Source organism: Rhea pennata, chromosome 6 (genome assembly GCF_028389875.1).
Source record: "Rhea pennata isolate bPtePen1 chromosome 6, bPtePen1.pri, whole genome shotgun sequence".
In the NCBI taxonomy this organism is placed as follows: Eukaryota; Metazoa; Chordata; class Aves; order Rheiformes; family Rheidae; genus Rhea; species Rhea pennata.
In genome coordinates, this window is record NC_084668.1 from 2,284,666 (window position 1) to 2,300,161 (window position 15,496).

Sequence of the window (15,496 nt, forward strand, 5' to 3'; positions counted from 1 at the left end):
CTATCCGGGCTTCTGTGGGTCAGATGCCACTAAAAAGTTAGCCCTCGTGTCCCTGGGCATGAAGTCCGAGATCCATTGGGTGTCTTTGGCCGTAAAGACGTAAATACCAGTGCCAGAGGGGCACTTTTGTTTTCTGTCAGTCTCAGAGACCGACTGAGGCTCTGTGCCTGCCCTCAGTTTCTTGGTAGGACTGGAAAAGGACCAGTAAAGGAAGAGGGCCTCTCTAGTGGCCGTGTGCAGGCTTTGTAGCTCCGTGGGTTTTGGCTGCTTGTTGTCAGTTAGAGCAGGTGTTTTGCTTCGGTAGCTCAGACTGTGCAGCTAGGTGTGAGTGATCAGCACTTCTGACTGTTGCAAGGTGTTGCTGAATTCACAGGTGTGGGGGCATGTAGGTGCACAGCTGCCTTGTTCAGGTTGCCCATTGGAGGCGTAAATGGTGAATTAGTACACATGGTCAGCAGTGGTTGCTTTGTGGGGTGTTGTGTCACCTTTTGAGGGATGCTCCAGGCATTCTTTTATGTTTTGGGTTTTGAGGCTCTGTGAATTTGTGAGCCATGAATTTGTTGTGAAGAGTCCGGTGAGACTCATTTCTGTAACCCTCGTAGTTATGGGGGGCAAACAAGGCATATGAGCAGTAAAGCCACAAGGCAATGGGCTTTAAGAAACAAAAAGAAAAGAAAACAAAAGACTATTCCAGTGTCCTGACTGAGTGTAAAATGGGTGATTAATTTTGGTTACAGAAACATTATCAGAAGGCCTGGGAGGAGGCCAAGGCGAAAAGCTATGACATACGAGCCGATGCCATTCCCATCAAGCATGCCAAGGCTTCCAGAGACATTGCTAGTGAGGTACGGTCTTCCTGTAAAGTCTTTGCTCTGTCTGTCTCTTTGTGTGTCAAGCACAGCAGAACTGAGAAGTTCAGTTCAGCTGGAAGCAGTACAGTGTTGTGTGCCTCTGTGTTGTGTTGAAACTCTGTGGTGCGTTCTGTGCCTTTCTGCACCTTGAAATTGCCTCTTGGTAAGTGCTCTGTGAATAGGATGGTGTGTGATGTCTTTGTGAGCTTGCTAGGAGCTCTAGGTAACAAGCCGTTTTAACTGTCAGACACCAGCGATTATCTAAAGCCGATTTTAGTGGGTGCACAATAGTGGCGGCTGCTGCTGCTGAACAAATAGCAGTTCTCATAATCTCTGCTGTTAAACATAGACTCTGTAAAAGTGTGAAGTGTGCCTGGTGCTCAGTGATCTTACAGTGTGCACAGGCGTCCGCTTCAGTGCCTTTCTTCACTGTTTGCAAGTCTTAAGGGAAGCCGGCCGTACTTTCCAGGAGCCGCTGATGATCTGGGTGTCTTTTTTGGGGGTCCTTGAGTGACTGCACGTTGGGTGGACCTGAGCTTTGCCTGTGTTGAGCCAGTTACCTCCGGGAAATCGGTTGAAAGGGCTGGCAAGCGCAGAACCCCAAGGCCCTTTATTTGTCACCCATGTTTAGATGGGAAGCGTGTGGCTATCCGCTTTCTTTTCACTTTCATCAGTACAAGTACAAAGAAACCCACGAGAAACAGAAGGGGCACTACATTGGGTGCCGAACCGCCAAGGAGGATCCCAAACTGTCGTGGGCCGCGCGTGTGATGATGATGCAGAACGACCGAATCTACCGGAAGGCATACCACGATTCAAAGTCCCGGGTCCACATACCGGTCGATATGATGGCTGTGCGGGCAGCCAAGGAGTGCCAGACGCTGGTCAGTGATGTTGACTACCGGCATTACCTCCACGAGTGGACGTGTTTGCCTGACCAGAATGATGTGATCCAAGCAAGGAAGGCCTACGACCTGCAGAGCGATGTGAGTGAGAGTGACTGTACCAAGGCTTAAAGGCACGCGTGTGAGCGGCTGCTTGCTTGCGAGTGGGCCGATATCCTTTCAAACATTTGTTCATATCCCTGCCATCGGTTCTGGTATTTATTTATTTATTTAATTCACATGTGCAGTCCCTTCCAAATCTGTAGTGTTTGCAGCATGGGGGCCAGAGGTATTTTGGGCGGTTCCCATAAAAGTGAAACGTATGTTTGAAATGTGGTTTTGGTCTTTAGAAAGGTGTGTAACTTGCAGAATTCCAACGCATATTTGCATGTGGGGTGTATTTTCAAAGCAGCATTGATTTCGTTGCTGTGCAAATGGGGGGTGTAGGAGAGCAGGCAAAGGGCCCGATCCACCAGTGTAAGTATTGCCTGCTTGCTGCATGACTTTGGGAGCAGCCGCTTGGGGAAAGCCTTGTACAGGAGCTGCGTGGGCCTGCCGGTCTTGCTGCGATTGCAGTAACCCTTGGTTTGTTTGTAGAACCTGTACAAGTCCGACCTGGAATGGTTGCGTGGCATTGGCTGGTTGACAGAAGGTTCTGTGGACGTGGTTAAAGCAAAGAGAGCCCAGGAGCTCCTGAGTGAGAGGTTGTATCGCACACGGCCAGAGGAGCTGAAATTCACCAGCATAACTGACACGCCAGATGTTGTCCAGGCTAAGATCAATGCTTTGCAGATCAGTGACGTAAGCTTACTTTTCATATACCTTTGTTTTTTTGTGGTGACCTCCTCCTCCTCCTCCTTCTCCTCCTTCTCCTCCTTCTCCTCCTTCTCCTCCTTCTCCTCCTTCTCCTCCTTCTCCTCCTTCTCCTCCTTCTCCTTCTTCTCTTTCTCTTTTGGGGTATAGCCTACAGTTCTGTTGAATGCGTGATACGGAAGAATAATAAACAAGCTAGCCTTTAGTGTGAGAATGTTTCATTTGAAACTAATGCAGATTGGCATTACCACAATGTTCCTGCACGTGGAGGGGTTTTCTGGAGTGTTCTGCCACTGATGAAATATCATTATGCTTCCTTTCTCCTTAGCATCTGTACCATGAGGCCTGGGACAGAGATAAGACGCAGATCTCCATGCCTTCTGACACACCTGTATTGCTGCAATCCAAAGTTAACGCTCAGAACATCAGCAATGTAAGAGAATGACATTATTCACGTGAAGCGTTGTTTAATGAAGAGTGTCCCAATTACTCTTGCATCTTCTGGCCTGTCCTCTCTTGGATTTGGCTGTAAATGGTGGTTTACTGGTCCTGCTTGCTGACGTGGTTGTATTGTCAAGCATAGATTGCACTTAAGGCTTCTTTAAGCACAGATTAAGCATATTGTTAATGAACTGGGTGTTCGTTAAGCAAAGCAGCCAGATGTGTTGCTCTGTCGGGTCTGTGATAGCCTATTGCTTTGCACACAGTGCGAGTTTGAAGTGGATGGGATTGCTCGCCCGTATGCCAGCGGTGATGCTGGGCGCTTGACGGGACGGTGTTCGCACCTCCGCGCTGCCTCTTGTTGTAGATGGCGCAGATTCCTGAGGGAGTGAATCCCAGCGTCGCCTGTCTCTGCTCAATAGATTGTGCACTTGTAAGCAAGGTGGGAGAGTTCAGCGTGTAATTCCACCTGACTTGCTAGATACTTTTCAAGCAAGATACTTTTCAAGAGTGCTTGGTGTGGTCAAATTGGAAGTGAAACGTTTCAAGTGGTGTTGCAGCAAACATTTCGTTTTCCCTGTTTTTCCCTTTTCCACACTTTGATTGTTTCTCTTTAAGTTCTTATGGTCCAACATGTGACAGCCTTCTGTGCTGATCTCTCAAAGTCTCAAATGTGCCGTGCTATTTGTCGTTTGCACAGTTGTAGTAATGCCAACTTCCGGCCAGGCTATCCGGGCTTCTGTGGGTCAGATGCCACTAAAAAGTTAGCCCTCGTGTCCCTGGGCATGAAGTCCGAGATCCATTGGGTGTCTTTGGCCGTAAAGACGTAAATACCAGTGCCAGAGGGGCACTTTTGTTTTCTGTCAGTCTCAGAGACCGACTGAGGCTCTGTGCCTGCCCTCAGTTTCTTGGTAGGACTGGAAAAGGACCAGTAAAGGAAGAGGGCCTCTCTAGTGGCCGTGTGCAGGCTTTGTAGCTCCGTGGGTTTTGGCTGCTTGTTGTCAGTTAGAGCAGGTGTTTTGCTTCGGTAGCTCAGACTGTGCAGCTAGGTGTGAGTGATCAGCACTTCTGACTGTTGCAAGGTGTTGCTGAATTCACAGGTGTGGGGGCATGTAGGTGCACAGCTGCCTTGTTCAGGTTGCCCATTGGAGGCGTAAATGGTGAATTAGTGCACATGGTCAGCAGTGGTTGCTTTGTGGGGTGTTGTGTCACCTTTTGAGGGATGCTCCAGGCATTCTTTTATGTTTTGGGTTTTGAGGCTCTGTGAATTTGTGAGCCATGAATTTGTTGTGAAGAGTCCGGTGAGACTCATTTCTGTAACCCTTATAGTTATGGGGGGCAAACAAGGCATATGAGCAGTAAAGCCACAAGGCAGTGGGCTTTAAGAAACAAAAAGAAAAGAAAACAAAAGACTATTCCAGTGTCCTGACTGAGTGTAAAATGGGTGATTAATTTTGGTTACAGAAACATTATCAGAAGGCCTGGGAGGAGGCCAAGGCGAAAAGCTATGACATACGAGCCGATGCCATTCCCATCAAGCATGCCAAGGCTTCCAGAGACATTGCTAGTGAGGTACGGTCTTCCTGTAAAGTCTTTGCTCTGTCTGTCTCTTTGTGTGTCAAGCACAGCAGAACTGAGAAGTTCAGTTCAGCTGGAAGCAGTACAGTGTTGTGTGCCTCTGTGTTGTGTTGAAACTCTGTGGTGCGTTCTGTGCCTTTCTGCACCTTGAAATTGCCTCTTGGTAAGTGCTCTGTGAATCGGATGGTGTGTGATGTCTTTGTGAGCTTGCTAGGAGCTCTAGGTAACAAGCCGTTTTAACTGTCAGACACCAGCGATTATCTAAAGCCGATTTTAGTGGGTGCACAATAGTGGCGGCTGCTGCTGCTGAACAAATAGCAGTTCTCATAATCTCTGCTGTTAAACATAGACTCTGTAAAAGTGTGAAGTGTGCCTGGTGCTCAGAGTGATCTTACAGTGTGCACAGGCGTCCGCTTCAGTGCCTTTCTTCACTGTTTGCAAGTCTTAGGGGAAGCCGGCCGTACTTTCCAGGAGCCGCTGATGATCTGGGTGTCTTTTTTGGGGGTCCTTGAGTGACTGCACGTTGGGTGGACCTGAGCTTTGCCTGTGTTGAGCCAGTTACCTCCGGGAAATCGGTTGAAAGGGCTGGCAAGCGCAGAACCCCAAGGCCCTTTATTTGTCACCCATGTTTAGATGGGAAGCGTGTGGCTATCCGCTTTCTTTTCACTTTCATCAGTACAAGTACAAAGAAACCCACGAGAAACAGAAGGGGCACTACATTGGGTGCCGAACCGCCAAGGAGGATCCCAAACTGTCGTGGGCCGCGCATGTGATGATGATGCAGAACGACCGAATCTACCGGAAGGCATACCACGATTCAAAGTCCCGGGTCCACATACCGGTCGATATGATGGCTGTGCGGGCAGCCAAGGAGTGCCAGACGCTGGTCAGTGATGTTGACTACCGGCATTACCTCCACGAGTGGACGTGTTTGCCTGACCAGAATGATGTGATCCAAGCAAGGAAGGCCTACGACCTGCAGAGCGATGTGAGTGAGAGTGACTGTACCAAGGCTTAAAGGCACGCGTGTGAGCGGCTGCTTGCTTGCGAGTGGGCCGATATCCTTTCAAACATTTGTTCATATCCCTGCCATCGGTTCTGGTATTTATTTATTTATTTAATTCACATGTGCAGTCCCTTCCAAATCTGTAGTGTTTGCAGCATGGGGGCCAGAGGTATTTTGGGCGGTTCCCATAAAAGTGAAACGTATGTTTGAAATGTGGTTTTGGTCTTTAGAAAGGTGTGTAACTTGCAGAATTCCAACGCATATTTGCATGTGGGGTGTATTTTCAAAGCAGCATTGATTTCGTTGCTGTGCAAATGGGGGGTGTAGGAGAGCAGGCAAAGGGCCCGATCCACCAGTGTAAGTATTGCCTGCTTGCTGCATGACTTTGGGAGCAGCCGCTTGGGGAAAGCCTTGTACAGGAGCTGCGTGGGCCTGCCGGTCTTGCTGCGATTGCAGTAACCCTTGGTTTGTTTGTAGAACCTGTACAAGTCCGACCTGGAATGGTTGCGTGGCATTGGCTGGTTGACAGAAGGTTCTGTGGACGTGGTTAAAGCAAAGAGAGCCCAGGAGCTCCTGAGTGAGAGGTTGTATCGCACACGGCCAGAGGAGCTGAAATTCACCAGCATAACTGACACGCCAGATGTTGTCCAGGCTAAGATCAATGCTTTGCAGATCAGTGACGTAAGCTTACTTTTCATATACCTTTGTTTTTTTGTGGTGACCTCCTCCTTCTCCTTCTTCTCCTTCTCCTTCTCTTTTGGGGTAGAGCCTACAGTTCTGTTGAATGCATGATACGGAAGAATAATAAACAAGCTAGCCTTTAGTGTGAGAATGTTTCATTTGAAACTAATGCAGATTGGCATTACCACAATGTTCCTGCACGTGGAGGGGTTTTCTGGAGTGTTCCGCCACTGATGAAATGTCATTATGCTTCCTTTCACCTTAGCACCTGTACCATGAGGCCTGGGACAGAGATAAGACGCAGATCTCCATGCCTTCTGACACGCCTGTATTGCTGCAATCCAAAGTTAACGCTCAGAACATCAGCAATGTAAGAGAATGACATTATTCACGTGAAGCGTTGTTTAATGAAGAGTGTCCCAATTACTCTTGCATCTTCTGGCCTGTCCTCTCTTGGATTTGGCTGTAAATGGTGGTTTACTGGTCCTGCTTGCTGACGTGGTTGTATTGTCGAGCATAGATTGCATTTAAGGCTTCTTTAAGCACAGATTAAGCATATTGTTAATGAACCGGGTGTTCATTAAGCAAAGCAGCCAGATGTGTTGCTCTGTCGGGTCCGTGATAGCCTATTGCTTTGCACACAGTGCGAGTTTGAAGTGGATGGGATTGCTCGCCCGTATGCCAGCGGTGATGCTGGGCGCTTGACGGGACGGTGTTCGCACCTCCGCGCTGCCTCTTGTTGTAGATGGCGCAGATTCCTGAGGGAGTGAATCCCAGCATCGCCTGTCTCTGCTCAATAGATTGTGCACTTGTAAGCAAGGTGGGAGAGTTCAGCGTGTAATTCCACCTGACTTGCTAGATACTTTTCAAGCAAGATACTTTTCAAGAGTGCTTGGTGTGGTCAAATTGGAAGTGAAACGTTTCAAGTGGTGTTGCAGCAAACATTTCGTTTTCCCTGTTTTTCCCTTTTCCACACTTTGATTGTTTCTCTTTAAGTTCTTATGGTCCAACATGTGACAGCCTTCTGTGCTGATCTCTCAAAGTCTCAAATGTGCCGTGCTATTTGTCGTTTGCACAGTTGTAGTAATGCCAACTTCCGGCCAGGCTATCCGGGCTTCTGTGGGTCAGATGCCACTAAAAAGTTAGCCCTCGTGTCCCTGGGCATGAAGTCCGAGATCCATTGGGTGTCTTTGGCCGTAAAGACGTAAATACCAGTGCCAGAGGGGCACTTTTGTTTTCTGTCAGTCTCAGAGACCGACTGAGGCTCTGTGCCTGCCCTCAGTTTCTTGGTAGGACTGGAAAAGGACCAGTAAAGGAAGAGGGCCTCTCTAGTGGCCGTGTGCAGGCTTTGTAGCTCCGTGGGTTTTGGCTGCTTGTTGTCAGTTAGAGCAGGTGTTTTGCTTCGGTAGCTCAGACTGTGCAGCTAGGTGTGAGTGATCAGCACTTCTGACTGTTGCAAGGTGTTGCTGAATTCACAGGTGTGGGGGCATGTAGGTGCACAGCTGCCTTGTTCAGGTTGCCCATTGGAGGCGTAAATGGTGAATTAGTGCACATGGTCAGCAGTGGTTGCTTTGTGGGGTGTTGTGTCACCTTTTGAGGGATGCTCCAGGCATTCTTTTATGTTTTGGGTTTTGAGGCTCTGTGAATTTGTGAGCCATGAATTTGTTGTGAAGAGTCCGGTGAGACTCATTTCTGTAACCCTCATAGTTATGGGGGGCAAACAAGGCATATGAGCAGTAAAGCCACAAGGCAGTGGGCTTTAAGAAACAAAAAGAAAAGAAAACAAAAGACTATTCCAGTGTCCTGACTGAGTGTAAAATGGGTGATTAATTTTGGTTACAGAAACATTATCAGAAGGCCTGGGAGGAGGCCAAGGCGAAAAGCTATGACATACGAGCCGATGCCATTCCCATCAAGCATGCCAAGGCTTCCAGAGACATTGCTAGTGAGGTACGGTCTTCCTGTAAAGTCTTTGCTCTGTCTGTCTCTTTGTGTGTCAAGCACAGCAGAACTGAGAAGTTCAGTTCAGCTGGAAGCAGTACAGTGTTGTGTGCCTCTGTGTTGTGTTGAAACTCTGTGGTGCGTTCTGTGCCTTTCTGCACCTTGAAATTGCCTCTTGGTAAGTGCTCTGTGAATCGGATGGTGTGTGATGTCTGTGAGCTTGCTAGGAGCTCTAGGTAACAAGCCGTTTTAACTGTCAGACACCAGCGATTATCTAAAGCCGATTTTAGTGGGTGCACAATAGTGGCGGCTGCTGCTGCTGAACAAATAGCAGTTCTCATAATCTCTGCTGTTAAACATAGACTCTGTAAAAGTGTGAAGTGTGCCTGGTGCTCAGAGTGATCTTACAGTGTGCACAGGCGTCCGCTTCAGTGCCTTTCTTCACTGTTTGCAAGTCTTAAGGGAAGCCGGCCGTACTTTCCAGGAGCCGCTGATGATCTGGGTGTCTTTTTTGGGGGTCCTTGAGTGACTGCACGTTGGGTGGACCTGAGCTTTGCCTGTGTTGAGCCAGTTACCTCCGGGAAATCGGTTGAAAGGGCTGGCAAGCGCAGAACCCCAAGGCCCTTTATTTGTCACCCATGTTTAGATGGGAAGCGTGTGGCTATCCGCTTTCTTTTCACTTTCATCAGTACAAGTACAAAGAAACCCACGAGAAACAGAAGGGGCACTACATTGGGTGCCGAACCGCCAAGGAGGATCCCAAACTGTCGTGGGCCGCGCGTGTGATGATGATGCAGAACGACCGAATCTACCGGAAGGCATACCACGATTCAAAGTCCCGGGTCCACATACCGGTCGATATGATGGCTGTGCGGGCAGCCAAGGAGTGCCAGACGCTGGTCAGTGATGTTGACTACCGGCATTACCTCCACGAGTGGACGTGTTTGCCTGACCAGAATGATGTGATCCAAGCAAGGAAGGCCTACGACCTGCAGAGCGATGTGAGTGAGAGTGACTGTACCAAGGCTTAAAGGCACGCGTGTGAGCGGCTGCTTGCTTGCGAGTGGGCCGATATCCTTTCAAACATTTGTTCATATCCCTGCCATCGGTTCTGGTATTTATTTATTTATTTAATTCACATGTGCAGTCCCTTCCAAATCTGTAGTGTTTGCAGCATGGGGGCCAGAGGTATTTTGGGCGGTTCCCATAAAAGTGAAACGTATGTTTGAAATGTGGTTTTGGTCTTTAGAAAGGTGTGTAACTTGCAGAATTCCAACGCATATTTGCATGTGGGGTGTATTTTCAAAGCAGCATTGATTTCGTTGCTGTGCAAATGGGGGGTGTAGGAGAGCAGGCAAAGGGCCCGATCCACCAGTGTAAGTATTGCCTGCTTGCTGCATGACTTTGGGAGCAGCCGCTTGGGGAAAGCCTTGTACAGGAGCTGCGTGGGCCTGCCGGTCTTGCTGCGATTGCAGTAACCCTTGGTTTGTTTGTAGAACCTGTACAAGTCCGACCTGGAATGGTTGCGTGGCATTGGCTGGTTGACAGAAGGTTCTGTGGACGTGGTTAAAGCAAAGAGAGCCCAGGAGCTCCTGAGTGAGAGGTTGTATCGCACACGGCCAGAGGAGCTGAAATTCACCAGCATAACTGACACGCCAGATGTTGTCCAGGCTAAGATCAATGCTTTGCAGATCAGTGACGTAAGCTTACTTTTCATATACCTTTGTTTTTTTGTGGTGACCTCCTCCTTCTCCTTCTTCTCCTTCTCCTTCTCTTTTGGGGTAGAGCCTACAGTTCTGTTGAATGCATGATACGGAAGAATAATAAACAAGCTAGCCTTTAGTGTGAGAATGTTTCATTTGAAACTAATGCAGATTGGCATTACCACAATGTTCCTGCACGTGGAGGGGTTTTCTGGAGTGTTCCGCCACTGATGAAATGTCATTATGCTTCCTTTCTCCTTAGCACCTGTACCATGAGGCCTGGGACAGAGATAAGACGCAGATCTCCATGCCTTCTGACACGCCTGTATTGCTGCAATCCAAAGTTAACGCTCAGAACATCAGCAATGTAAGAGAATGACATTATTCACGTGAAGCGTTGTTTAATGAAGAGTGTCCCAATTACTCTTGCATCTTCTGGCCTGTCCTCTCTTGGATTTGGCTGTAAATGGTGGTTTACTGGTCCTGCTTGCTGACGTGGTTGTATTGTCGAGCATAGATTGCATTTAAGGCTTCTTTAAGCACAGATTAAGCATATTGTTAATGAACCGGGTGTTCATTAAGCAAAGCAGCCAGATGTGTTGCTCTGTCGGGTCCGTGATAGCCTATTGCTTTGCACACAGTGCGAGTTTGAAGTGGATGGGATTGCTCGCCCGTATGCCAGCGGTGATGCTGGGCGCTTGACGGGACGGTGTTCGCACCTCCGCGCTGCCTCTTGTTGTAGATGGCGCAGATTCCTGAGGGAGTGAATCCCAGCATCGCCTGTCTCTGCTCAATAGATTGTGCACTTGTAAGCAAGGTGGGAGAGTTCAGCGTGTAATTCCACCTGACTTGCTAGATACTTTTCAAGCAAGATACTTTTCAAGAGTGCTTGGTGTGGTCAAATTGGAAGTGAAACGTTTCAAGTGGTGTTGCAGCAAACATTTCGTTTTCCCTGTTTTTCCCTTTTCCACACTTTGATTGTTTCTCTTTAAGTTCTTATGGTCCAACATGTGACAGCCTTCTGTGCTGATCTCTCAAAGTCTCAAATGTGCCGTGCTATTTGTCGTTTGCACAGTTGTAGTAATGCCAACTTCCGGCCAGGCTATCCGGGCTTCTGTGGGTCAGATGCCACTAAAAAGTTAGCCCTCGTGTCCCTGGGCATGAAGTCCGAGATCCATTGGGTGTCTTTGGCCGTAAAGACGTAAATACCAGTGCCAGAGGGGCACTTTTGTTTTCTGTCAGTCTCAGAGACCGACTGAGGCTCTGTGCCTGCCCTCAGTTTCTTGGTAGGACTGGAAAAGGACCAGTAAAGGAAGAGGGCCTCTCTAGTGGCCGTGTGCAGGCTTTGTAGCTCCGTGGGTTTTGGCTGCTTGTTGTCAGTTAGAGCAGGTGTTTTGCTTCGGTAGCTCAGACTGTGCAGCTAGGTGTGAGTGATCAGCACTTCTGACTGTTGCAAGGTGTTGCTGAATTCACAGGTGTGGGGGCATGTAGGTGCACAGCTGCCTTGTTCAGGTTGCCCATTGGAGGCGTAAATGGTGAATTAGTGCACATGGTCAGCAGTGGTTGCTTTGTGGGGTGTTGTGTCACCTTTTGAGGGATGCTCCAGGCATTCTTTTATGTTTTGGGTTTTGAGGCTCTGTGAATTTGTGAGCCATGAATTTGTTGTGAAGAGTCCGGTGAGACTCATTTCTGTAACCCTCATAGTTATGGGGGGCAAACAAGGCATATGAGCAGTAAAGCCACAAGGCAGTGGGCTTTAAGAAACAAAAAGAAAAGAAAACAAAAGACTATTCCAGTGTCCTGACTGAGTGTAAAATGGGTGATTAATTTTGGTTACAGAAACATTATCAGAAGGCCTGGGAGGAGGCCAAGGCGAAAAGCTATGACATACGAGCCGATGCCATTCCCATCAAGCATGCCAAGGCTTCCAGAGACATTGCTAGTGAGGTACGGTCTTCCTGTAAAGTCTTTGCTCTGTCTGTCTCTTTGTGTGTCAAGCACAGCAGAACTGAGAAGTTCAGTTCAGCTGGAAGCAGTACAGTGTTGTGTGCCTCTGTGTTGTGTTGAAACTCTGTGGTGCGTTCTGTGCCTTTCTGCACCTTGAAATTGCCTCTTGGTAAGTGCTCTGTGAATAGGATGGTGTGTGATGTCTTTGTGAGCTTGCTAGGAGCTCTAGGTAACAAGCCGTTTTAACTGTCAGACACCAGCGATTATCTAAAGCCGATTTTAGTGGGTGCACAATAGTGGCGGCTGCTGCTGCTGAACAAATAGCAGTTCTCATAATCTCTGCTGTTAAACATAGACTCTGTAAAAGTGTGAAGTGTGCCTGGTGCTCAGAGTGATCTTACAGTGTGCACAGGCGTCCGCTTCAGTGCCTTTCTTCACTGTTTGCAAGTCTTAGGGGAAGCCGGCCGTACTTTCCAGGAGCCGCTGATGATCTGGGTGTCTTTTTTGGGGGTCCTTGAGTGACTGCACGTTGGGTGGACCTGAGCTTTGCCTGTGTTGAGCCAGTTACCTCCGGGAAATCGGTTGAAAGGGCTGGCAAGCGCAGAACCCCAAGGCCCTTTATTTGTCACCCATGTTTAGATGGGAAGCGTGTGGCTATCCGCTTTCTTTTCACTTTCATCAGTACAAGTACAAAGAAACCCACGAGAAACAGAAGGGGCACTACATTGGGTGCCGAACCGCCAAGGAGGATCCCAAACTGTCGTGGGCCGCGCGTGTGATGATGATGCAGAACGACCGAATCTACCGGAAGGCATACCACGATTCAAAGTCCCGGGTCCACATACCGGTCGATATGATGGCTGTGCGGGCAGCCAAGGAGTGCCAGACGCTGGTCAGTGATGTTGACTACCGGCATTACCTCCACGAGTGGACGTGTTTGCCTGACCAGAATGATGTGATCCAAGCAAGGAAGGCCTACGACCTGCAGAGCGATGTGCGTATATGTAGAGATATGGAAATTACTACTATTTTATCTCTTTAAAGTATTATATTCTCCTTTAGATGTTTTTTTTATTATTGAGTCCTAAAGGATTTATATTAACTATCTTGACTTTATTTGGTTTTTCGAATTTTTTTCTTTTTTTCAATGAGTATGCTTTTTGTGAGTTCTGGAAAGTTTCATGTTGATATCTAGTGTTTTACTGTATGCTTTTGGAGAGCTGTGATTTGGAGATGATGAAGGATTTGTCTGTATTGATGGGACTTATGATACAGCAATTTGTTTTGTCTTTGGATTCTAATAGCTTTTATTACACCTTATATGAAAGTCCCCTTGGAAATCTATTTAATGATAAAGAAAGCTGTGTAAGAAAGCAGGTTCAGCTGTTGAAGAGGCTGATATCATGGAAGTAGGAGTCAGTGCAGCTGATTTCCGTTCTTGACTTTGCTGTTTAACAGTCTATAATCAATTATCCTCTTTTTCCAATTTGGATGTAGAGTGTGAGATTAATGTTCCTTGAAGCTTTTGCTTGATTGAAATTTAAATAATATGTCTTGGTATTAGTTTAGGTGGTATGCTGTGTGCCTCTAGTCCCCATTTTCTCCATACCATTCTTTTTCTCCTTTTTGTCATACTTTTTGATGGGCAGCTTGTTTTGATATTTGGATTCATAAATCGCTTAAGTAAATAGGGAAATGAGACTTCTTGAAAGAAGTCTCTTTTAAGATCTTAACCCTCCTCTTACTGTTTTTAACAGCCATTCTATTTAGTTGTTTCCCCCTCTGTTAAACTTCATAAGGTTTAAAATGTTTAAGAAACAAACTATTTAAAATCTGTTTCCCAGGTTGCATTTTACTTATGACACTGACACAAATTCCTTTTATATAAAAAGTATTTTAGCTCCAGCTGATGTGGCATTTTCTAGGACACTTAGTACGGTTTAAAATAATTAAGACAGTCAAAACAAAATAAAATTAAACAAAATATTATTTCTTTTTAACTATCTCTGATACAGGTTGTCTATAAATCAGATCTGGAATGGCTCCGTGGAATTGGCTGGTTGCCAAATGATTCTCCTGATGTAAAGAGAGTAAAGCATGCCCAGGATCTCCTGAGTGACAATGTGTACCGTACACCTATAGAAAGCCTGAAATATACCAGTGTTGTTGATTCTCCAGATGTTCTTCAAGCTAAAGTTAATGCTGAACAAGTCAGCGTTGTACGTAACAACATTTTAAGTTTTTCATCATTTTTAGCACTATAAATAACTAAGGAGAAATCTCACTGCTGAAATAGAAGATCAGTCAGCTGTATTTTAAGACAAATTTAGTGTTTGTCTAGACATTTTATTTTTTAGAGACAATAATTCAGGAGGGATTTATAGAATTTTATAATATTGACAAGTAGAATTAATTCTATATTTACAATATATATTGTATATTGTATATATAGAATTTTAACAATTCTATATTCTTTTAACAGCCAAAATACAAAGAAGCATGGGAAAAGGACAAGACTATGATACATATGACGTCAGACACACCTGCAATCAACCTAGCCAAGACTAATGCTCTTAATTATAGCCAGGTATGTTTATCATTTTTATTTCTTACATTTTTATAAAATAGGAATGATATCCTGTGAATTTTAACTTCCTAAGAAATGATTTACAAACTTGTAGATTAAGTCATGTGGATCATTGAAGTCAATCCTCAAACAGGGCTTGCAGCATTTCTATCCCTGTGCTCAGCATTTTCACAGTACTTTAGACATTTTTAAATAAATGCTTGCATTCAGGTATTTAAAAATGATTAATATAATGCATTATTGAGATAATATTTTGTTGAAAAATAAGAGAATCTAAGGCATATAAATATTTACTAAACTTTACAAACACCTTCTGTGCAGTATAGGTTGCAAAACTTGTGTTACAAGTACAGGACATGTTTGAAAAGCAGTAAGATTTACAGCAACATTTATGGCAGGGAGCAGGAATAACACACAAAAAAACTCACATGGTATTTCCACAAGCAAATGGCAGTAAACCGTGTGTTCTTTTAATGGCAAATGTCAGAGGATCATTAAGCATATGTCTGACATTTTCCTGTCTTTTCAGAAACTGTACAAGGAAGCTTGGGATGAGTTGAAAATGAGTTGTGATTTGAGAGCAGATGCAATCCCCATCAAGGCAGCCAAAGCTTCCAGGGAAATTGCTAGTGATGTAAGTGCAAAAAGAGGCATTTAGCTCTTCACATGCTTCCGTAGAGCGATTTCATGATAACTATTGGTGATCTTTGTTCTTTACCCCAGTATAAATACAAACTGGATCATGAGAAACAGAAAGGACATTATGTTGGAGTTCCGAATGCCAAAGCAGATACGAGAATGCGGTTTGCCCTTGGCATAGGCAAGGTTCAAAGTGAACTAGAGTACAAGAAGCACTTTGCCAAATGGAAGGCACAGTGCCACCTGCCAGCTGATATGTTATCCATTCTGTCAGCCAAGCATGGTCAATCCTTAGTCAGTGATGTTGATTACCGTCATTACTTGCATCAGTGGATCTGTCTTCCAGATCAGAATGATATCATACATGCTAGGAAAGCCTACGATCTTCAGAGTGATGTAAGTTAACACAAATTCGTAGTTTATTT

General features: G+C 46.1%; 1 protein-coding gene across 1 annotated transcript in view; it reads left to right on the forward strand.

Annotated features, from left to right (window-relative positions):
* NEB (nebulin) overlaps positions 1 to 15,496 on the forward strand; it is a 135,896-nt gene that overhangs the window by 62,807 nt on the left and 57,593 nt on the right. The window contains exons 72-89 of the mRNA XM_062578819.1: positions 738 to 845; positions 1,526 to 1,837; positions 2,333 to 2,536; positions 2,877 to 2,981; positions 4,454 to 4,561; positions 5,244 to 5,555; positions 6,051 to 6,254; positions 6,520 to 6,624; positions 8,097 to 8,204; positions 8,885 to 9,196; positions 9,692 to 9,895; positions 10,161 to 10,265; positions 11,738 to 11,845; positions 12,528 to 12,839; positions 13,861 to 14,064; positions 14,328 to 14,432; positions 14,962 to 15,066; positions 15,156 to 15,467. Coding sequence (XP_062434803.1) covers positions 738 to 845; positions 1,526 to 1,837; positions 2,333 to 2,536; positions 2,877 to 2,981; positions 4,454 to 4,561; positions 5,244 to 5,555; positions 6,051 to 6,254; positions 6,520 to 6,624; positions 8,097 to 8,204; positions 8,885 to 9,196; positions 9,692 to 9,895; positions 10,161 to 10,265; positions 11,738 to 11,845; positions 12,528 to 12,839; positions 13,861 to 14,064; positions 14,328 to 14,432; positions 14,962 to 15,066; positions 15,156 to 15,467 — 3,333 coding nt within the window. The remainder of the gene's footprint in view (positions 1 to 737; positions 846 to 1,525; positions 1,838 to 2,332; positions 2,537 to 2,876; positions 2,982 to 4,453; positions 4,562 to 5,243; positions 5,556 to 6,050; positions 6,255 to 6,519; positions 6,625 to 8,096; positions 8,205 to 8,884; positions 9,197 to 9,691; positions 9,896 to 10,160; positions 10,266 to 11,737; positions 11,846 to 12,527; positions 12,840 to 13,860; positions 14,065 to 14,327; positions 14,433 to 14,961; positions 15,067 to 15,155; positions 15,468 to 15,496) is intronic.